The sequence below is a fragment of the Thamnophis elegans genome, chromosome 2, assembly GCF_009769535.1.
Source record: "Thamnophis elegans isolate rThaEle1 chromosome 2, rThaEle1.pri, whole genome shotgun sequence".
Lineage (NCBI taxonomy): Eukaryota > Metazoa > Chordata > Lepidosauria > Squamata > Colubridae > Thamnophis > Thamnophis elegans.
The window spans coordinates 72,157,611-72,177,462 of record NC_045542.1 but is presented as its reverse complement, the minus strand read 5'-3'; the positions used below and the strand labels follow the sequence as shown (position 1 = coordinate 72,177,462).

The 19,852-nt window shown below is 35.7% G+C and overlaps 1 protein-coding gene across 1 annotated transcript in view; it reads right to left on the bottom strand.

Annotated features, from left to right (window-relative positions):
- The window catches only part of TENM2 (teneurin transmembrane protein 2), an 834,696-nt gene that overhangs the window by 164,198 nt on the left and 650,646 nt on the right, over nucleotides 1-19,852 (bottom strand). The window contains 3 exon segments of the mRNA XM_032208490.1: nucleotides 3,390-3,491; nucleotides 6,951-7,146; nucleotides 16,341-16,546. Coding sequence (XP_032064381.1) covers nucleotides 3,390-3,491; nucleotides 6,951-7,146; nucleotides 16,341-16,546 — 504 coding nt within the window.

Sequence of the window (19,852 nt, the reverse complement as noted above, 5' to 3'; positions counted from 1 at the left end):
TCAGTTTATGTTTGGTTGTCTTAAATCAAAATGTTACAGAGTAACTGGCATTGTCTTATGTATGAAGGTTGTAAAGTACAGCATTTCTTTTTTATTAATTGTTGTATGACAGTTATGATTGAGTTATAACCTTAAGATATATGCAATCCTAAGTTTGACTTAAATTTTTTTAGTAATAAAAATTAAGTCAAACTTAGTTAAATTTAGAGTATTATATATAGTCATACAAATGAGTAATAATGATAACACACAAACACACAGACACACACATATATATGTATATGTACTAGTTTGAGGATATGAAATTTTATACAAACTGCAAATGAGGACTGTAAGAGGAGACTTAAAAGTATTTGTTATTAAATATAATCAATTTTTATTTAGAATATGTTAGAAAGATGAAATGTGATTGGATGATTTTAGGAGGATTTAATGGAATGCTATTATATAGTTTTACCCCAAATTTAGGATATTTCGTACAAAAGGATGTAAAAGCAATTTATAGTCAAATGAATGTTTAATAATTATAATATTTTAATATAATATACTGGATTGATGATATGAGAATTTGTTTGAAATGAGTTGATAATTTGTGATCTTACATACATTCGAAAGTGAGGACTATGGAAGTGATGCACAAAAACTTTACAACCAAACAACATACTGTATGTGATTGAAGAAGATTCTATGTGTTATTTGTTGTCTGTCTTTGTCTGACCAAAAAAGAAAAATATTCTTAAAAAAAAATAAACAAGAAATGATATACAAAGATTTTTGGGTTTGCGGAAATACCACCCCAAGAAAATAGAAATTAAGAGCTGGAAGAGCCACCTGCAGCAATAGAAAAGGAAGAGAGGAAATTGAGGGAAGGAAGAGAGAAGGTGAGGAGAGGTAGATGGAAGGGGAAAGGAGAGACGGAGAGAGGGTAAGAAGGGGAAGAGGTAGAGAGAAGTAGGGAAGAGGTAAGGGAAGAAAGAAGGGAAAGGAGAGGAGGAAAGAAGAAAGTGGAGAAGAGAGAGAGGGAGAGAAAGAAAGAGAGGAGAGGAGATGAAAGGAAGAGGAGGGAAGAAAGAGAGTGAGGAGAAGAGGAAGATGGGAGAAGGAGAGAGGGTAGGAAGGGGAAGAGGAAGAGAGGAGGGGGGGAGAGGTAAAGGAAGAAGGAAGAGAAAAGAGGAAGGAAGGAAGTAGAGAAGGGAGGGAGGCAGAAAAGGAAAGGAGAAGAAGGTGGTGTCAAAATTGGTGAAGGATGGTAAACAAAACAACCTGAATGAAATATTACAATTCTATAAATGGAATGGCAAATGTATTAGAATTATGAATGTAAAAAAACAATAATAATTATGTGAATTAGAGGACAAAAAATAAAATAAAAACTTCATTTAAAAAAAGATACATGCAATCCTTTTCTCTTACAACCTGAAACATCTGGTGTGAAAAATATGATGACACATTAAGCAATGGGAAAGGTAAACTTCCAGAACGTAGTATAGATAATGCTTCTGTACTGTACAGTTCTTTTTACTAAATCACAATTTAGAGATGAGATGCACTGGTTAAACAGAATGGTGTGATTCTTCAGTCTGATTCTTTTATCTTTGTCTGTTTTTCCCCATAGATACTCCTGGCAGCCTTAGCTGCCTTAGTCTGACTCAGCAGCATGGCACAAAATAGTTTCTTGGCTTGCCTCAGCTCTGCGCTGCGATGCAACAAGAAGCTCCTTTGTACTGTGCTGCTGAGCTTTGTTGGGGTTTCCTGGAAAGCTGTTTGCTCAGCCCCACCCTGACCCAGCAGCACAATGCAAAGAGGCCCTTTTGTGGCGCAAAAGGCTTCCTAAGGTATCCCAACAGCACAATGAAAAGGGCCTTCACAACATGAAGTTCAGCCGCGTCCAGCATTCAGTGAAAAGCTGCAATCACCCAAGCCCCAAGTCCCATTCACAGTTGCCCTTGCCACCCTACACTGTGAAGCCCTGTGCTGCCCCAATGCTGCGTGATCTGACCGTCACTATCTTTTTTCTTCCTCTGCTAATGTAACATTCTTGCCCTGGCCCTTATTGAGTAAATCATGTGGGACCATCTTCTCTAAATATTGAGGAGACAGTCTCCCATGGCCAACTGCTGCCTCATAAAGCATCATGCCAGACATGTTTGATCAGCAGCAGGAGGAAAAAGACAGTGCAGGGTATCAGGAACTATGAAGTGCAGGGAGTTCTAAGGATATACTGTACTGTATGTAGGGGAGACAGATGGGGGAGGAAGCTGCAACACCTCTGCAGTCATAAGTGCAAATGTCTATGGAGATTCTCAGTCATCCAGGTCATGGTTGTACCAAAGGAGCTTTTTTTCAAAAGGCAACTGGACTTTCTGGTTTTTCTTTAGACGTTTTACTTCTCATCCAAGAAGCTTCTTCAGCTCTCTCACAGCTCTCTGTGCTGAAGAAGCTTCTTGGATGAGAAGCGAAATGTCTTCAAAAAGAGAGCAGAAAGTCCAGTTGCCGTTTGAAAAAAAAAAAAACACTTTTGGAATTATGTGCAAATTGCCTACATTTTGAACATGGGGTGGTGCGCAGTGGCCCTAACTTCAGACACTAATTGCTTGTTCAAAATTGACATAACTTAGGTCACTGAACTAATGGTGGTAAGTCAAGGCTGAACTTTCTCTGGATGTTATTACAGTGCATTCAATTAAATGAGGATGATGGACAAGAGAAATCCAGGCTAACATTTTTACTGTGCTTTGTGTTTGCTTGGTTTAGAAGGAGCAAATTCCACATGCAAGGAAGAAAGATTTCTGGTGAGTGTCATGGCAATGTCCCTGATGAAAGGGATGGTGTTTAAAGTGGAGATCAGTGGCTGGATCTTGGATCCTGGCTGGATAAATCTCTCCAGAAACTCCACGTGCACTCTGGACAGCTGCTCCTTATGAGGAGACTAAAAGAATTGAGACTTTGCATGTGGCTTATGAGTGTACAGCCTTTTATGGAGCAAAAGCTCGACCAAGCCCCATTCCGTAATCACCTTTGTGGTTATTTTTACTGCTTTGTAAATATCAAGAGCCTCTGGAGCTGCCAGTTTTTATTGCAACCATTAAGTGGCTCTACTTTTTAAAGAAAGAGGTTTTTTTAAAAAAAAAAACTTGAAAGAATATTTCTGAAATAAACAGCAAAAGGGTGCCTAGAGTGCTTATTCCGGAACGTTAAAAATTGACCAAGGATCCAGATAGAGTTGGAATAAAAAAATGAAATTAATTATAAAAAATCCTTCCCATGGGAAACTGGGGTTGTGTAAGTTCTTTGAAAAAAACACATAATTCAAAGAAAAGTTTTTCCCCCCCTATGATTTAGAATAAACTATAAAGTAAGTAGCATGTGAAATGCAAGTTAATCACTACCTTTTGCACAGTCTGCTCCATGGTAGCCAGGAAAACAATGACAGATTCCGGATACGCATTCGCCATTCCCATGACAATTGCGTGGACAGTCCTGTACAGAATCTGAAAGACAGACATCACTGATTTGTCAGTTATTTCTCCAGGTAACATTGCTTTTGATCTTCATGCCTTCAACATCTGAAATTCACTTCACAATAATTAGAAATGGCCCAAACAAAGAAGAAAAACTTAACACTTCTTAACAGTTCATTTTCTAAATATTACTAAAGACTTTCTCTGTTTTTCTTTTTCTTTTTTGGTCAAGTAGCTATTTCCTCTCGGTGGGGAAAAAAAAATTACTGCACTTGAAGGCATTTAGCAGCCCTATTTTCCATTTGAGGAAATGCAGAGGCAGAGAGGTCCCCTCTGTTATATAATGAGTCCAAATCGCACATACACAGCTAGGGGTCTCTTGTACTAATGATTAGAATGAGCCATTGTATTTTGGTAAGCGGCTGCAATTGTGTATTATGACTCAGAAGGGAGTCTCCTATATATGGTGTGATTTCTTTTTATACTGAATGTAGCTTTTCCATGTAGTAATTATTATAGCCGGACAATAATTCCATGAACAAAACATGCTAAAGTGGCAGCTTTGAACCATGTTTTCCATAATCTCTGGACTGGAAACAACCACAATACTGCAGCATCGGTCTGTGTTATTAATACTTTTGCTTCTATTTTGTCTGTGCATCTTCACCGATATATGTGTGGCAAAGAGAATCAGTATGCTGAGACAAGCTAGAGAGCTACAGTGAATGTGTATAAGCCTTGACATCCTTTAACACCTGAAAAGGAACAGAAATCTGTTGGAGTGCTAATGTTTCCTGTTATGCAGAGCTGGTGCATCAAACTGTATATCGCAGACATAATGGAAAGGTCCAATGATTTCTTTCCAAGGAAACCAAGTTCTGATGAAATACTGGCATCTTTGAAATCTTTCACTATTCAAAAATAACTTTTGTGATTAATTTCTCAGACAGTTTACTTTCTTTTTCATCTCTCTCTCTCTCTCTCTCTCTCTCTGTCATCTATCTATCTATCTATCTATCTATCTATCTATCTTCTATCTATTTATCTTCTATCTATCTGAATAGATAGTTTTGCATAAATCAGTCCGTCTATCTATCTATCTATCTATCTATCTATCTATCTATCTATCTATCTATCTATCTATCTATCTATCATCTTCTATCTATCTATTTATCTTCTATCTATCTGAATAGATAGTTTTGCACAAATCAGTCCGTCTATCTATCTATCTATCTATCTATCTATCTATCTATCTATCTATCTATCTATCTATCTATCTATCTATCTACCTATCTATCTATCTTCTATCTATTTATCTTCTATCTATCTAAATAGATAGTTTTGCACAAATCAGGCCCTATACTGAAAAAAAGAGTTTCTGTGGCCTTGCACTCCACGCCCATTGTTAGGCTTCTTTCGAACAACCAACAAACTACACAATTAGACTTCCAAGGGCACACATTCTCATAAGTACATTTAGTTCAGAAAAGTTAATGAAGCTGTTCTGTAAGAATTTCAGTGACTAGTGTACTGAAAATAATTTTTGTGCCTTTTTCTCCTCCTAACTTGGTATTATAGACTTGAGACCATGTTCTTTTAGGAGGGAATAATAACAACAACAACAACAACAACAATAATAAATGAAATATTTATACTGAAAAAAATATTTTAGGAATGTATATCTGTATGTCTCTATAAACACACAATCATTGGTATAGAAGGAAAAGTAGAAGGTAAAGAATACCACAATTTTTGTTCAGTGAGACACACAATAATTACCAGGATTTTTATATTAATAATAAAAAATGATAATGTAAGGAAAAACTTTTAAATTAATTGATAAAATTATAACCATTTTCTAGTTCTCACAGATATATAGAACAGTATTTCTGTATTTTTATATGTATTTAGCTGAAGAATAAGATCTTTTGACATTTGTTCTTTTATTTAATATTGCTCAATATTTCAAATCTCTATATATGGCTTGATGGTGAAGGTAATTGATATGTGTCAAAGAACCTCTGAACTGAATAAAATACTGTACTTTTCTTCCTTTTCAGGCAATTACTATCATTGTACCATCAAGAAGTCTACCTAACTATTATACCTATTACTTTGGACTTGTTCATAAACTGTGACTCTGTTCCTGGCAAGACTTTCCACTATAGCTCCATGGAAAGAAATGTTGCAATTTTAAAATTTTGCATTTCTAGCAGATTGCTGATTCTATGACTGTATGAAGGTATTGTGACAAGGACTGGATTGTATATATTTCAAGATGTATGATTTATATGGGTATACAATTCTTATACCTCTCCTATCTCTTGATTATTCTAACTCAAGGTGGTTTACATGTATGCAATATTTCAAAAAATAAAACTCTGTGAATTGCTAGCAACATATCTATTTTATTTTATTATTGTATTTTATTCTGTTTATTTTTTATTTTTATCATGCCTTTCATTTTTCTTATATAAATAATACTAGTACTAAATAATATCTAATGTTCTTTTTTCCTCCTATTTTCCCCACAACAGCTCTGTGATGTAGCTTGGACTGAGAGAAAGTGACCAGCCCAAATTCACCCAGCCGGCATTATGCCTAAGGTGGGACTGAATTCATGATTTAAGAGCCGAGGTGGCGCAGTGGTTAAATGCAGCACTGCAGGCTACTTTAGCTGACTGCTAGTTCGGCAGTTCGGCTGTTCAAATCTCACCGGCTCAAGGTTGACTCAGCCTTCCATCCTTCAGAGGTGGGTAAAATGAGGACCCGGATTGTTGTTGGGGGCAATATGCTGACTCTGTAAACCGCTTAGAGAGGGCTGAAAGCCCTATGAAGCGGTATATAAGTCTAACTGCTATTGCTATTGCTATTGCTATGATCTCCCAGTTTCTAGCCTGGTGCCTTAATCACTACACCAAGCTGCCCAAAGTTGTAAAAGATTAAAATGAAACTAGTTAATACTCTAAAACAGTAATGGCGAACGTTTTTCTTATGGCGTGCCCACTCAATCTCCCCGCCCACCTGCATATGCCCGCATGACTCCTGCCCAGGCTCCGTAAGGCTTTCCTGAAGCATGAGGAGGGCAAAAACAGCTTCCTCTGATCAGAAACGGATCATTTCTGAACTTCTGGTTGGCCCCGTTGGGGCCGTTTTTTGCCCTCCCAGGCTTCAGGAAAGACGCCGGAGTCTGCAGAGGAGCTGATGGCAGGTGTGCCACCAAATATGGCTCAACATAGCCATAGCTCTAAAATATTCTTCTAGATATTGCCAGTATTAAAGAGTTTTAAAAGCTAAGGGAGAACCTATTTAATATAACACAATATTCCCCAGAGCTTATCAGAGCTGAAGTCCAGCTAGAGGTTAGCAAAATCACTATGCCTGTTTGAAACGAAGACCCACCAAGGTTGAATAAGATATGTCTGAATGATAGCACATATAATTTAATCATGTTTTATAGCCAAGAGTGCACAGCCACGGCATCCTTACCCAATATGACAGTACTGAAAGAAACCACTTCTTTATCTTTGCCATCATTGTAAAAAGCAAGGTGCCACAGCCCCACATCCAAGTACTGAACAAATACAGCTTCATTTTGAACTAGGGTCTGGATACTTCGACGTTCACGAGGAGACTCCACGACACTCCATTTCTCTTTCCCATCTAAACGTTCCATAAAATCATACTACGGAAGAGAAGAAAAGAAATATATATATACTTGCTATACTTATGTTGCATAAAGAATGACACAAATGTATTAGAATGCTTATTTGCAGTGGGGAAAAATATGATGCAGAAGACATTTTTTGTTTTGTTAGAGCAGGCAGAATTGCTGAAGGACTAAATCTTCACAGGGTTTAAACCCAGTAACTAGGTCTCTCTCCCTCTCCTACTCATACTGCCCAGAGATTCTAGTTGTACAGAATACAGAATAATAAATTGGAAGAGTCCTTGATGTTCTTCTAGTCCAATCCCCTGCCCAATCAGGAGACTCTATACTATTTCAGACAAAGGCTGTCTAATCTCTTCTTAAAAACCTCGATGATGGAGCACCCACAACTTCTGGTGGCAAGCTGTTCCACTGATTAATTAATTGGTTTCAGGACATTTCTCTTTAATTCTAGGTTGGATCTCTCTTTGATAAGCTTCCATCCATTACTTCTTGTCCTTCCCTCAGGTGTATTGGAAAGTAGGTCAATCCCTTCTTCTTTATGGCAGCCCCTCAAATATTGGAAGGCTGTTATCAAATCATCCCCAGGTCTTCTCTTCTGGCTAGCCAGTTCCCTCAATCAAAATGCAGCAAAGGAACTATATCCATCTATCAATGAAGGCAAGCAAGTAGGCATATCTGCCCAATACAAATCTGATACAACTGGTTATAGAAATTCAGATTATATGCCCAGTCACTGATTAATGCTATTCAAATTCAATACATGTAAAAAGAAACTTAATTAAAGAGCAACAGGAATTATTGCATTAACAAAGCACAGCCTGTTTTCTGAAGAACAAATATCCCTTATTTTACAACATTTAGTTTCATATAATTTCTTAACTATACCTAATTATTAAATATATAGAGCTTAGTTTTAGGCCTACATTGAAGGTTTCCATACTGATTTATACAATTAGTATAATGTGTTTAAATAGCCAATTGTGTCAAGAATGAAAACCAACTAGGATTCTTCTGGGAGAAAAACAATTCCCAGCATTCCAGACAATTCAGTCCAAATGAAAGATTTGCATATGTACATTCACACTTAAAAATGACAGGTTTTTCTGCCATCTGGACAGCAATTATTTTTCCAAGTTATCTATCCCATTAATCTAAAAAAAATAATTTTAAATGCAGATGACTTATATTCAGTATATCAGTGGAAAAACCTGCTAGCAGAAAAATGTATTCCAGTCTAGGTAGCACGGCATTTTTATGGAAAGTAGATATAGTTCAATATAGCATCACATGTCCTTTCTCTACCACACTGAAAATGGGACATGCCTATTTCACATCTGTCTATTACTTCTCTGTGCATTAATTTTTACAAATAAAGTAATAGCATTTATTACTTGACATACAATCAATACATTCATAAATATATGCTAAAAGCACACAAACTTTCTCATTGTAGCAAGGCTTTAATACAAATACAAATACAATAACAGAGTTGGAAGGGACCTTGGATGTCTTCTAGTCCAGCCCCCTGCTTAGGTAGGAAACCTTATACCATTTCAGACAAATGCTATCAAACATCTTCCTAAAGACTTCCAGTGTTGGGGCATTCACAACTTCTGGAGGCAAGCTGTTCCACTGATTAATTGTTCTGTCAGGAAATTCCTCCTCAGTTCTAAGTTGCTTCTCTCCTTGATTAGTTTACACCTATTGCTTCTTGTTCTATTCTCCAGGTGCCCTGGAGAATAGTTTGACTCCCTCTTCTTTGGGGCAACCCCTGAGATATTGGAACACTGCTATCATGTCTCCCGTAGTCCTTCTTTTCATTAAATTAGACATAGCCAGCTCCTGCAACAGTTCTTCATATCTTTTAGTCCCCAGTCCCCTAATCATCTGTATTCCTCTTCTCTGCACTCTTTCTAGAGTCTCCACATCTTTTCTATATCGTGGCAACCAAAACTGAATGCAGTATTCCAAGTGTGGCCTTACCAAGGCATTAAAAAGTGATATTAATACTTCATGTGATCTTGATTCTATCCCTCTGTTTATGCAGCCTAGAACTGTGTTGCTTTTTTGGCAGCTGCTGCACACTGCTGGCTCATATTTAAATGGTTGTCCATTAGGACTCCAAGATTCCTCTCACAGTTACTACTATTGAGCAAGGTATCACCTATACTGTACCTGTGCATTTCATTTTTCTTGCCTAAATGTAGAACCTTACTCTCACTCTACAACCACAGATATTATTAAACATATCTGTCAGGAGGAAAGGAAGGGGTTAAAGGCATAGTTATATACTTTTGCAATATTTCTTGATTGGTATAAGATATTTGGAAGGCTCCCGCTCTCTTGCCTCTCAGAGTTTATTGCTCTTTAGGTGGTTTGTGAATTGAAGGTCAACATGGAGCAATGTAGGAATGAAACTTGACATTTTTCACTGATAGCATGCTGCTTTGCTTGGATAGTGCTGATAGACTCTTCTGGTCTTCTGCATATGATACTGGTTCTGTCCCTCAGATAGCAGGCGGACTCAGCAGTTGGCCAGATCGAAGCAGGAACACACAGAGGTGCTAAAATGATTTGAACTGGCTGAAGCTACAGAGACCTGGTTTTACGCCACGGCAGCAACTGTGTCCAAGAAGATACAGGAAGCTTTCAGTGCTTTGCACTTTCAACTATACCGCTGCCACAACGACAACTCATTAGAGCTGACTTATTGAAAAAGGCTGCTTAATCATATGTGCGTAGAACCCCAGGAATAAGAGTACTGTTAACAGAATACCCTGTGCATTTTTTATCCTTTTCACACTGAGATGTCTAATCCACAGCTTTTATTTCCTTCACATTATTCCCAACAGGCAGTAGACAACTGGATGGATAGCTGACATGGATAGTGAAAAGGTTGGCTTACATGGAAGATAAATAATCTCCCAATCTCCCAATCTCAAATGATTCCAAATGGAGGATATTGATTATGCTCAGTATTAAGAACTGGACATAAAAATTCATGCATCTTTTATCTGTGTTAAATATGATGACAACATGAAAGAGGAGTATCGGTTCTTTTTCAAAAATTAATGTTCCTTTCAAATTGTATTATTCCTGTTATTAATGTGATCCAGTTCTCAGTTTTATACAACTGTAGTGAAGTATCACAATGAATGTCAAAACTTAAGATTAAAGAAAAATATATTTTACAATGCCTATTCATTAAATTTCAGATGCTGAATGAAATGGAGATTTAGAGGATATTTCTTTTGCTCCACAACGTAGGAAATACAGTGAGAAATGGCTTTAGATAGGACATATAACTGTATGTGGCCCTGAAGGTATGACCTCATCCTATTTTACAAGTGAATCTCAAAATTCAGAGGTTTTATATTAGGTGTTTAGGGTTTAGGGTTCAATAGACTTTATTTTGTATTGCTCACTAAGTCCTTTCTTTTATTTTTTGTATCTTAATTGAAAATTGTTGAGGAATTTCACCTGGGAAGAATTTTATGTCATATGGATCTGACAATGTTCTGTGAACCAGAATCCCTGAGAATATGTATTTTTCTAAATTTTGCAATGCAATTCTCAGCTTAAAAAAAGAAAGGAAAGGAAAGGAAAGAAAACTAATGTAACTATATTAGTAAAAAATTCATATAGACAAAAACTGGGAAGCAGGTATACAGTAGGAAACATATATACCCCAAAATAAAAGTGAATTTATAGGCTTAACTCTTTCTCTACTCATTTGTGGTAATAAATGTACCAGGCCCTACTTTTATTTTATTTGTCATCCTTCATTTTTATAATGCTCAATATCTGATAAAAGTGGAGTTTATAAAAAGTTGGATACTTGCTTTGCCTCTGAATGGATATCTACTACCACTTTTTGAATCCACCTGAACAATACAAGGTCTACATCTGTTCAAGTGCAGTTTTATCTTTCTGTAGCCAATTTTTCTGGTATGAAAAAATACAGAAGGATTAAAAAGAAAACTACAAATGATTAGAACAGAAAATATCCAGAGTTACTATTTTCAGAAAGAACATGCTTCTTCTTGACTTGTTTAGTAGAGAAGTTCTTCACAGCTTTGCCTTAGACAAAAGTTACAAAAGGAAAACAAGATCTACATACTGTTATATATTTGGGTAGGGGCGTAATGGCTCAGTGGTTAAAGATGCTGAACTTGTCAGCTGGAGAGCTGACAGCCCAGATTCGAGACCCGAGCTTTGTGCAATAGGGTGAGCTCCTATTACATGCCCCAGTTCCTGTCCACCTGGTAGGTAGAAAGCATGCAAATACAAGTAGATTAATAGGTATCACTTTGGTGAGAAGGTAACAGCATTCTGTGTGCCCTTGGCTTACAGCCATTCTGACCATATAACCATGGAAATTGTCTTTGAACAACATTGGTTCCCTTGGGCAAAAAAAGGAGATGAGCACCATGTCCTAGACTTGGACACAACTGACAGGGAAACCTTTACCTTTATATATTTTGTAAGCAGTTTAGCATAAAAACTGCTTTGCTTTATTGCTAGGCTAAAACATAGGAAACATATCATTGTATGGCTAACCTAGAATGGTTAATTCTCAGTGGTAGTTACAATGCATGACACTATTTTTTTAAAAAAAAACATGCCTAAGCTCTATATGTGAACCTTACATTAAAACTAGATACCCTCTAAGTAAACTCCAAACTCTCTTTCAACCTTATGTGCTTTTTTTGTGTGTTTCTTCCTCAAATATTATACTATTGAATGCATTAGTTTATTGAACATAAAAAAATCTTGCAATTTATCCTATGATAAGTGAAAATATTTTGAACTTTCAGTTGCTTTATTTATAATAGGGAAGGAGAATAACAACATCCAAAAGTAAGGATGATCTGAATTTTTATCCCTTGAGGTGATTTATAAACTTTAGTGATTTGTCTTTATTGTTAAAGTAAACCAGCTACAGACAGAATTCAAGGTCTGATTTTGCTTCACCACCTGTCTGGCTGGCTCATTACTTTACATTTCTCTGTTCTATTCTATTGAACTTCTGATAAAATGTATTTCCTAATGAACTGTTTTTACAAAATGTTCTTGGTGAAAATGTCACTTTCCCCCTAAAGCCAGGCATAAATGGATAAAAGTGAAAGATGTGGACCACACAGTGATTTCATCTCTGAAATCAGAAACAAGCTGTATGCTCTATTGACATGGAGAATAGATCTTTGAATATATTGATAATCAGTTCTTACATCTTAAATTCAAAAAGAAAGTTTCTTTCAAATTTGGCTTGGGAGGGTGACCTTATTTCATTTTTATTCAATTTCCTACAATTCTTCAGTAAAAGTATACCTATAGTCAAAAATCACATGCTAGAAACAAAAAAATAAAACTTCATATGAAGCTGCTAGATGATGAAATTAGAGTTCGAAATTGATTTAATGAAGTTTCTTCCATTATTTTGGAAGGACTTTTTAAAACAAATCAATCTGTCTGTCTGTTCTCTTAAGATTTTAAGTTGTCTTTCCATAAAATTCCAAGTTTACTCCAAATTCAAAGTTATTTATAAATTGATAAAAGTTTTCAGTATATAATTCAACACTATGTAAACATCTTTAATGTGGTTACTGAGTTGTTAAACCTTAAAAGTGTTTGTGTCATTAGACTTCCTTTCATCTAGCTTGTAGTAATGCTCATGAAGGGAGCTGTGTGTGTGTTAGATAAGGTTATCATCTTTTCCAGAGGACATAAATATATCTAGTTACATTTCTCACTTGCTTTTATTTGATTATAAAAATATGTTAACACACCTGAGATATTAAAAAACTCAATTTCCCTTTATTTTACACCTTTGACTTGTTCCTAAAATGTATCTTGCTTCATTGGTGGTGGTAGGAGGAAGAGGATAAGAAGGGAAATAAGACAGAGTGAGTAATCAGTAACTACTTCTATGGCTGTTTATATCACTATATGTATTTAGAACTACTCATGAGCAGCTGCTCTTATCATAGAAGCAGGTACAATCAAACCTAGACTTCTCAAACTCTCAAACTGAAACCGTTTGCTCCATGCTTCTATTAAGGGATGAGTAATTCATCTATAAATTATTGGAGTTTGCATTTTCTATGTTTATGTCTTCTTCATGCCACACTTAATAGGCTGTACTGCTAATTTGAGGAATTAGTGTCAAACAATAATGTATAAATGTGTGGAATGAGATGTAGCATTTTAAAATAATTCAGGTTACTAACAGGCATCTCAAACTTTTGAAGATGCAGTGAAATATATTTTACTTTGAGGTATTGTGAGTCCCAGGTAAACTTTTAAAATAAGAGGACAGATAAAATGTAAATTTTATTTTGTTTGTTGTTGTTGTTGCTTTCTTTGAAGGTATGTCACATCTGTAATGATTATAATTCTTATAATTCTCTTATAATTCTTGTTTTTGTTTAGTCAAGGCATGTATCACCTCGGCGCATATCCTATTTTCTCTTATGACAATACTCTTCATTCTTTTATGCAAAGATTCATAGAAACTTGTCTTTCTTTCTTCTGTCTAATGACAAACATACTGATTTAACTAGATAAATTTGCTCTGCTGTTAATGGAGGACAAGTTTAGTTTACCTATTTCCAGATGTGTCGTACTACTTCTGTGAGAAGTAGGAATTTTACAATGTATAGTCCAGTATTTTTTGGAGTTACAAGGTAGATTGGAGGGGACTAGTTAAATTAAAAAAAACAACAACAATATCTAAGTTCTTTTTACTTCCTGCATCTAGGTTTACAATGGGAACATAGTATACTTTTAAGGGAGCTCATTCCTGTAAACAATATAAATTTCTGCCAAGTAATTTTAAATAAGTCCTTGATTTTATTCATAAATATCTGATCTGAAGATTATATACTGAAGTGGCGATCCACTAATCATTTGACACTTAACATGACAATCTTCTTTTAATACTAGTTTTGCATTATGGAAACTAAAACTCTGCCATATGATAAAAGATTGCATTGATAATGTCAATGAAACTGAGTGTAATTTAGAGTTAAAATGATATATTAAAATCTCAATAAGTTTATAAACCAAACAAACACTTTTGGTTCACCCTCCCCCCCCCCCAATTACTCATAATTAGGATAATAGAAAAAGAGTAGCTTACTTTGGCAAAGATGTACTCTACAGTAGTTCTATTTCCTCTAAATCAGTGGTTCCCAAACTTGGCAACTTTAAGACTTGTGGACTTCAAGTTGAAGTCCACAAGTCTTAAAGTTGCCAAGTTTGGGAACCACTGCTCTAAATCATAGGAAAGGCCGATTAAGGATATTACATTGACTAGGCACTACTAATATATTTTGTATTAATTTTGATTTGCTGCAATTATGATTAATTTTGATCAGATTTAATACCCTTTTTTATTTGGACCATTTTGTTGATGAACATACTTGTCTTAACTTGGACATTATTGTATAATAGAGATGGAGTCCTCAGGCATCTAAACATTCAACTAATTTTCAATTCAATAGAAAAAAAGTGGAATAAGCTTAAGAGTAATTTACTGAAGCATGTTAGATATTTTATCACCAGAGAATACTGTAACTCACGGAGCTATCAAACTTTTCTTTTTTAGCTTTTAATATGTCACTCAAGATAGCATTTCTGAAGGGTTGCTATCCCTTTGATACATCATTCCCTATCCACAGAACTGTTCCTAAACAGGCCCCCAGCTCCATCAATTTGACTGACTAGGCACTTGAAATATTTGCTAAAGAGTTACGGAGAAGTCATTCAAACTCATTGGGATTTTCAGACAGGAACCATGTCTTCATATTCTCAGGTTAATCATTACCTAATTTTCTGATTATTGACTTGTTCCCTCATAGGGTTTTAACTTGCTTTGGCTTATCCACATTAATCAGTGAGGAACTGTCAAGCTATACACTCCTTTGCCAAATCAAAATTTTAAACTGTGGGAACATGGCATTTTCATTTTTAACTTTAGGACGCTACCTAATGTCAACTCCAGATTATGAATATAAGTCTCACAAGACATATAGAAAAGCATTTAATGCTGCTTTTATTCTGGGATGGAACAGGCTGTTCCTAGCAGCATATTAAATAATCAATAGATGCTGCCACATAGCGTTATCTTGTTGTCAAGGTTTATAGCTGCTCAGAAAGCTACTGAATATTTTCTGGGGATATTGAAATAGGTGAATATTATTAACCGAAGTCAGAATAAAAGAAAGATTGTTTTGCTTGGGAGAAGCCAGGGCTGCGGACTCCTGCAGTGCAAGACTATGATTAGAAGTAAACTTAAGCAACAATTTGTGGGTTTGAATACCAAATGCAGTAATAAAATCAAATCCCAGGTATAATTTATGCTATGTATTCTTTGTATTTTAACTAGGCTAATAGGATAGAATTGGGTGATAAACTGGTAATTTTCTCTCCAAATTTAGAACATCCTCCCAAATTTAAACTTGTATCTGTAAGAATATGATTACAAATGTACATATGGCAAAGCAGGTTGTAGATAATGCCTCACATATTTCACAAAAGCCCCCTTAAACCAGAAACAAATATTATGCGACATTGCTTTCTTCACTGGTGTTTTTGCCTCCTCCTTTTCACTTTCCAGTTAGGTCTCTTCTCCAACTCCGCACCTACCAGTTGTTGTAGGATAGCAATTACCAGGCAAGCATGGGAATTCTAGGCCTTATTGAGCCAAGGTGGCGCAGTGGTTAAATGCAGCACTGCAGGCTACTGCTAGATCAGCAGGTCAGCGGTTCAAATCTCACCGGCTCAGGGTTGACTCAGCCTTCCATCCTTCCGAGGTGGGTAAAATGAGGACCCAGATTGTTGGGGGCAATATGCTGACTCTCTGTAAACCGCTTAGAGAGGCCTGAAAGGCCTATGAAGCGGTATATAAGTCTACTGCTATTGCTATTGTCCTACACAAAGTTCAACAGATATGAAGGACACCAAATGGGAGAAAGCTAATAGAGAAAGAAATGATTGTGATATTACTACATGAGGAAGTTCTCAGTCCTAGAAATGGCCCTCAGTGTAATGGAGGCATGGAGATTCATAGAATCTTTGCTAAATATAGGACAAGTAACACAATTTCTCAGATAAAAAGTTACAGTAGTTACAAAACAATTACCATTTTTTCATCATCATCATTATCTTTTTTTGCTTTTTTTTTAAGAATCTTAGTACAATACCTGTACATGGGATGGTGGAAGTCCTCTTCTTATATAGACAGCAAAAAGTGCATCCTTCCCTAAAGAGATATTGAATTTCAGGAACTGTGGCTGCGCAATGTGAATTTGTGATCGCCAGAATACTCCTTGTGGCACTTCTTGAGTGATTCTCCGTCCGACCTCTGCCTCCCCACTGTCAATGCTATTGTTTCTAGTGGCCCATGGTCCTGGAAGACAAGAGCCAATAAAACCATAGGACAGTCAGAATCAAATAGATTTATGTTTAAGATGAAACTGGGTGGCAAACCTATATGTCAATGCAAAGTGCATAGTAGTTATTAAGACAACCTATGCTTTAAAAAGCAATAATGAAAGCAAACTGCTTCTAGTACAATTTTATCAATGTAAGAATGACAATCTTCTTAAAAAGCTATCAACTTGTTCCCTGGGGCATTTAAAATCTTGCATACAGCTTCTCTCCCATTTTTATTTCCATTGCTGCTCTTTACTGATCAAACATAATAAGAGCGGAGAGTCAGCTAAGCACATTAAAAGCTTCTTGCCCGCTTTTCACCATTCTAATATGAACAGAATATGAAAATAAATCCACAAGGGAAAGTAAAGGAATAATTTCAATGACTTGTATTCATCCTGAGTCAAATACCAAGCAAGTGTATAAGCAATCAAAATATAAAAAGAAATGAATACAGATGAAAGAAAATACACTTAAAGACAGTTACATTTTCTTCTACCAAATATTAAGAAACTAAATGTATTATTTATTAAATTGGATTTATTATATTTTTCATATTTTTAGTTGAAATCTTTTGGCTAATAATGTTCCCTAGACAATGTCTTTGGCTGATGTATAGTAAAACTGTCATGAAACAATAATATAGAAACATTAAAACAAAAACAGAACATTTGATATATCACATTGAATTCTTAGATTTTTGCTTTGTGAAGGCCAAAAAGGACACCAATAATAACACATTCTTTTATGAATTTGTCTGTAACTTTTACTTTCTGCCAATCAGTTTAACTGCATGACGTGAATGTGCTGTGAGAAGAGTCATAAAGAATTATGAAACCTTGACATTAATACAAATTTGAGAAGGAAAAAAATGAATTATAGATTTTATAGATCTTAGGTTGCTCCTAAGCTGAAGAGCAACCATTCAATCTTGGATCAAATAAAGAAACTTACTTTGGGCATTGAGAGAAAGCAGAAGGCTTGGTAGGGTTCAAGAACTAGCAATGAAAGAAAACAGATCAGATGGATTGTGGGATCAAATAAATTACCTGACTGCCTTTGGACACACTACAAATTACTGTATTGTATACTGTCCCCAGGCATCCAACTCCAGGACACCTAAATAACATCTTGGATTACGTGAAGCTGTGCCTACCAATTGTTCAAGTGCACTGTGCATCTTATTTTCTAAACTTCCATAATCTCTTAACTAATGATCAGATGAAGATATCTAGCTATCATAAAAATTTAAGAGGAAGATCATTTATTGTGGAGGACTATACCAATATATTATATAAAGTATTATAGGGACAGCAATCAGGGCCCAAATACATTTTGTCTTTCTTATTCACACAAATACAATTCAGACACATTCCTGTTTGTTCTCCATTATTTTATTAGCTTGCACTCTCACCAAAGTCATCCCAATTCCTAAGACAGCAGCAGGCCAATCCGTTACTGCGATATACAAATATTTTATATATTTGTATGCCTTTCCTCTGGGACCAAGATGAAAGTAATGTGATCTTCTATTGGCCTCACGAATAATGTATGCCTTATAATGTTGGTTTAATTATTTATATGCCATATATTAAAGATATTTAACTTTATTTACTTGTATTATATTATAACATAGGAGGAGCCGTGGTGGCACAGTGGTTAGAATGAAGTATTGCAAGCTAATTCTTCCCACTGCAAGGAGTTTGATCCTGACGTGCTCAAAGCTGACTCAGCCTTCCATCCTTTCAAGGTTGGTAAAATGAGAACCCAGATTATTGGGGGCCGTATGCTGACATAAACCATTCAGAGAGAGCTGTAAAGCACTATGGAATGGTATATAAATCTAAGTGCTATTAATATTTATATTGTATATTCCAGATTTATGGAAGCTGCCAAGAAGACATGATAGGAGAAGCGCCCAGGTGGGTGGGTGGAGCCTCCCACTGCCGCCACTATCAGTTCGCCCGATCCGGGCAAAATCGGGAGCAACCTACCTCTATCTATCTATCTATCTATCTATCTATCTATCTATCTATCTATCTATCTATCTATCTATCTATCTATCTATCTATCTATCTGATTTTAAGGCAGCTGAACAATCTTTACCAATATGTGAACTATCCAAATAACTTAACCCTATTACATGTAGATGCAAAAACAACTTACAAATATTAGAAACAATATCCAAATTAGATTTCTGGCTTTTATCATAATTGAAAAGCAATAACAATGAAGTTATTAATTGCCACTTAACCTTCTGATTATCTAGAGCTCATAGTGAGCTATCTACCAAACCTTTCAATTCATGTTTTAACTTTGGGAAAGATTAAGGGTGCAGATGGATACGTAAGGTCTCCAGAGGCAAATATAGGGGTTGGTCATTGCTAAAGGATGCTAGTTAGCATTCATAATTACTCAAATACTAACTAGCATTCATCAGACCACTATTTAAGATTAACAGACCAGGTTGTAGATTCTGTGCTAAGCATTGTCCTTGACACTGTTCCCAGTTCATGTTCCTAGCATTAGACACTTTGTGAATGTTACCTAGAATCAATTATGTATTTTACCAATAGTTTTCTCCAGTTTAAATTGTCTAATTGCCTTAAAAATTATAAAATGTACAAACTCTTTACTCTTCCAATGCATACTGAGGGATCATGAGTATGATTTACATGTACTTTCATCCATATAAGAATACACATTAAATTAGTGCTAACATCTTAGGAAGTAAATCAATTTGCACAAGTCTTTCATAATGTTTAGCAAAAATCTTCCTTGATATGCAACAGTTTTATAATTATGTGGCAGGGAAGTGTGAATAATCCAAGTACCAAAACATAGCCTCTTCATCCATTTTCTTTAAGTGCAATTATCACTGCAACAAGTTTCCAGTTTTAAGTTCCAAATTGCCTCTGCTCTTGAGACTTATACTTGCATGCAATGAAAAGCCATTTAAACATACTGTACTGCCAAAGTCTTTATATGGCAAGAGAATGCTTTGGCTGAACACACTTAATCTTTGAATATGTTTTTAATAAACTGTGTCTTTTTTAATTTTCTAGGTTAATGGGTCTTCAGTAATATTAGAACACAAAAGAAAAGGAAAGGGGGAAAACAGTGGAGTACACTGGAATAAATGGGATTAATTTAATGTCAAACAATATGCCTGCGTGACTACTCCAGAAATATAAAATGAAAATTCAAAATTAAACAATGAATGGGCCTTTCTATTTATTTATTACTTTTCTCCCAAGCACACCATCTTGTAGCCAACAAG